The sequence below is a fragment of the Arvicola amphibius genome, chromosome 2 (assembly GCF_903992535.2).
Source record: "Arvicola amphibius chromosome 2, mArvAmp1.2, whole genome shotgun sequence".
NCBI classification, from domain to species: Eukaryota; Metazoa; Chordata; class Mammalia; order Rodentia; family Cricetidae; genus Arvicola; species Arvicola amphibius.
Genome location: NC_052048.2, coordinates 18,028,751 through 18,033,049, shown reverse-complemented (window position 1 = coordinate 18,033,049; position 4,299 = coordinate 18,028,751). Strand labels below are relative to the sequence as shown.

At 36.9% G+C, this 4,299-nt stretch overlaps 1 protein-coding gene across 1 annotated transcript; it reads right to left on the bottom strand.

The window, feature by feature from the left end:
• Window positions 1–218: 218 nt before the first annotated feature.
• LOC119806576 (proline-rich proteoglycan 2-like) lies at window positions 219–2,640 on the bottom strand. Its single transcript, XM_042054503.1, has 2 exons — window positions 2,577–2,640; window positions 219–538 (listed from the first exon to the last, which is right to left on the bottom strand). The coding sequence occupies exons 1-2, from the start codon at window positions 2,638–2,640 to the stop codon at window positions 219–221; spliced, it is 384 nt and encodes a 127-aa protein (XP_041910437.1).
• Window positions 2,641–4,299: the final 1,659 nt, after the last annotated feature.

The window sequence follows — 4,299 nt, the reverse complement described above, 5'->3', positions numbered from 1 at the left end:
CACTGATTCTGCCTTCTTTTTCCCAGCATTCAGTTTAGTTTTCCTGCCTAGCTCCATTCTGCCCTATCTATAGGCCCAAAGAAGCTTCCTATTAACGAATGGTATTAACAGCAAGCAAAGGGAATCCCATATCTTTGTTGGAATAATAAAGTGTCTGATTACTTTTGTTGTGCTGATGAACCTTTTATTTATGCAGAAAATTTCTAGAGGTTACTTGCCTATTCATCACCACCCTCCTCAGGCTCCTCAGGTGGGGCTTCTGGTTTTTCTGGTTTTTCTGGTTTAGGAGGGCGAGGTTTCTCCTCACCTCCCTCTTGGGGTGGGCCTTCTGGCTTTTCAGGTTTAGGTGGGCGAGGTTTCTCCTCATCTCCCTCCTGGGGTGGGCCATGTGGTTTTCCAGGTTTAGGAGGGCGAGGATGATGTGGTGGTTTCTCTGGTGGGTTTTCTTCTCCACTGTCTTCCTCACCATCTTCAGGTTCATCACTTTCGTCATCATTCTGAGGCTGTTGACTATTGACCTGGCTTTTTTGCTCTTCCTCTGCAGGGACATAGATCCATGTGAAAGAAGCTTACTTTTCTCTTTCTGTCAGAATGCCCTTCCTTCCTAAATATATGAGCCTGACTCTTTTAAAAATGTAATTTTTAAATATTTATCATAATAACTTTTTATGGCTCAACTCTTCAGGAAAATATTTCTTCTTAAATTTGATCATTAAAGGTGATTTTATTTTTGTTACATTTCTCAGACAAAAGTGACAAAATTGAAAGGATTTTTTAACGATATTAGTTATAATTAGGCAATGGACCATAATGTGACAGCAGTGCTCTATTCTTTAATATAGCATGTTGTTTTGAGTCCCATAATCCTGTGGAGAACAAAAAGAAGAATAGGAAAGAGACTAAAAGATGTTCCATTCAGTTTTCCAGCAGTGTTTTTGTATGTATTACTCAGCTGTGGGTGCAGAGCTGAGTGAGAAGAATAAATTTTAAAAAGATGTGAGAGACTAAAATCTGTGAAGTTACATATCTATCTAGTGTGGAATTATATAATTCTAAAATGAATCAATGGGAAAAAATTCTCTGACCAACCCATAGAGTCATGGAAGATTTTAGATGAGGACACTCAATATGCTCATCATATGCAAGTCATTCCTTCCATCTGTGGAAGACACAAAATGTTCCTGGTATAAACCCTGGCTTCCTACTCTTCCAGCATATTGCCCTCTTCTAGGTCCTAGAGACAATGCAGGGGAGCTTTCCTATCTATCTCAGGGTAAGCTGTCACATGTTAACTTCACAAAATAATAAACTTATGAGATTTTATAGAACTGTATAATTACAGCAGTAAATCATGCTTAATCAGTTAATATAGGATGAATCAGGCCCTACCTAAGAGCTGAGAAGAAGAGTCTTCATAGATGATCTCTAGAAAATAAGCACAAGAGTAGAGAAAAGTTAGTTATAAGATTTTTCAGCTGGAAATACAAATGACTTTCAATAACATCTTCACATCCACTAAGAAGTATTTTATTTTTTGACAGTGCTACAGATACTACTTCCAGAATGGTTTCTATGATCAGGAACAATGACTATTTTGTTTCTAAGTATCTCTGGCAACCCTTATTATTAGTCTTCATTGTAGTATGGTAATTTTAGTCTGACTAGTTCATATTCTTTATGTTTTTCTTCATGACCTTCATTTGTTATATGATATATATCCATAGGTATTCATATATGAAGTAAGTATAATCATTGCTGTAAATACTTTGTGAATAACAATGAATATTGCATGTGGGTCATTATAATAGAGAGAGAGGCCAAGGAAGATATCTCAGTGGGTGAAAGTGTGTGTCTGACGATTTGTATTCAGTTCCTGGGATCATATGGTAAAATACAAATCTTTCTGACAATATGCTGTCTTCTGACTGAAATGTGAAAAAATATTCAACCACATGGTCTCTCTCTCTCTCTCTCTCTCGCTCTCTCTCTATATCTCTCTGTCTCTCTCTGTGCATGAATTTGTGTCTGTTTGTTGTCTCCATCCTTATCTCTCACACATTCATACATGTACACACACACATGCACAGAGTTCTGAATGCACACACATGCTCAAAAATAATTTAAAAAATTATTCACTGATATTCTAGCTGAATGGATACAGTTTCAAATTTATTATATTTTTCCTCATCTCAAAAACATCCATGAGGTACCTTTGTTTCTTTCAGTTTTTGCTCTCATCTGTAGAGAAATGTTGGCATTATTTACTATTGGCTTCTCATAACTCCTTGAAACTGAGCTTCCCTCTGTCACCTGTATCACCATACCATTCTTCATCCCCCACCAAAAAGGTTATTTCACAAATGCACTCATGGTATACTGTGGTAAAATAGTTTCCTAAATTTTACTATAAGCAAAGTCTAAGATCCAGAGCCAAATGAAGATATAAATATTCTAATATATTTTTCTAATCCTTTACTTCAGTTTCTTATTTATTGTTTTACATTTCTCCCAGCCCTGTACTTCCGTGTGTTGCCCAATCCCTATTTCACAGAACCAATGTCTACCCTATTTCATACCTGCATTTGCTCTCTGAACTGAGCTCAGAGCCAACAAGGCCGCTGTGAGCAGGACCACCAGCATCTTGGAGGAGGCTATGGAGTTGCTCCCAAGTCTGTGCTGGGAGAAGTAAGGCCAGAGTCTTTATAAGGAATGTACAACAAAGGCACTTTTCAGGTCCTTACTGGTGACCTGACCTTTTGTTTGGGACATTAGCCTAGCAGGATGTAGTGGGGAGTAGGTTGTGAATGTCTCACTTCTCAATGCTAAAATATGAAATTTTGATAACAATGTTGATATATTTCAGGCATCATCCAGATATTAGAAACAAATTTTTGTTATTGTTTAAACCCTAGTTTGATACAACTGTGACTTGTACCATGTTAGTTGTAATAAGGGGGAATTTGCTTCTCTGCCTTCATGTATATTTTTGTCCCAGTTCTTACTGTCATTGAGGCTAAAGAAAGGTATTGTCTACTTTTCAATGCAACCTCTTTTCATTTTTTCCACATGTGTTATCATGGATCTAGTCCAGAGAAGGATTTTTTTATGAGCTCTACAGGGCGTTACGAGACCAAGGAGTGTTGCATAGTAAGAGACAAACAAGAGTGACAGCCTTTTGGGGCACAGAAGGCTGTCCAGAATTCTCCAGATCATGTTTAAATTAGAGAAACTATTTTATCATAGACCTAGAAGACTTCATAGACTGTTCTTCTTCATGTTCTTCTGTGTTATAGAAAGAAAAGTGGCAGTTAAGGTTCCAAGTAACTGTATGACCAGGTAATCACAAAGACAGCTTCACTACTTCTCATGAGCATAGTTTCACTTATTTTTCAAAAATTGATTAGCAGATAACCAGGTGTGGTTTAACATACTTTAATCCCAGAACTTGGGTTCAGAGGTAATTGAATTTCTGTGAGTTCTTGAGCAGCCGCATTTAATAATGAGTTCTAGGACTTTGAAGGCTGGTTCATGAGGAAACTTCTCAAAAAAGCAAAGAAAGAACAATATGCTTAGCAGATGTTGTATTTAAATGGGTCTACAAGTAATACTACTTTTGTTTTACTCTATGAGCCTATTTTTTTCTGTTGTGAGAGATCCAAAACTGCAAATATAATGAGCTGCCATTAATGTCCCAAGCAATATCAGTCCTTCATAATTTCATAGTTTTTGTATGGATTTGGTAAAATTTGAAGAGAATGTGGATGAGGGAATGCACAAAGGGTGACATGGATGTTAATTTAGATGATACTTCATTCACATGAAACACTTTCCTGTAATGGGCATATGAATTTTCTTGATGCTCAATTTCAAACATATGGAAATAATCTCACAAAACAAATATCAGTAAATAAAAATCCTTTGCTATAGATGAAGTGAAATCTATAATGTAAGCAGTTGTGGTTTTTCACCCCCTAAGGTGATAATAGATGTATTTTGAATGGGGAGTATATTTGCATTTGTTAGTTTTCTCTGTTTCTATGAAAATCAGACACATTCTCATTAGAACCATGGAGTTGAAAGTTAAAGACAGTGAACAGTTAAGTTATTTACTGTGAATAATGCTTAATGTTTATTGACAGGATAGTTTTCTAGTATCTGCAGATACAAGATGGGCAGGATTTGGAGATGAGGGATCCTGACCAGGGCTGGCCTTGGTGAACTTTTTTTCTGGGAAAGTCAGAGGAGGAGGAGAGGAGAAAGCTAGGTATACATGTTCATGTGTGGGCAGCTGAGGGATTG

Bases quoted from the DNA above. Each gene is read 5' to 3' on its own strand.
- LOC119806576 (XM_042054503.1), bottom strand. From the start codon at position 2,640: ATGCTGGTGGTCCTGCTCACAGCGGCCTTGTTGGCTCTGAGCTCAGTT. The intron at 539-2,576 runs GTATGAAATAGG...ATGTCCCTGCAG, and splicing joins AGTTCAGAGAGCAAATGCAG to AGGAAGAGCAAAAAAGCCAG.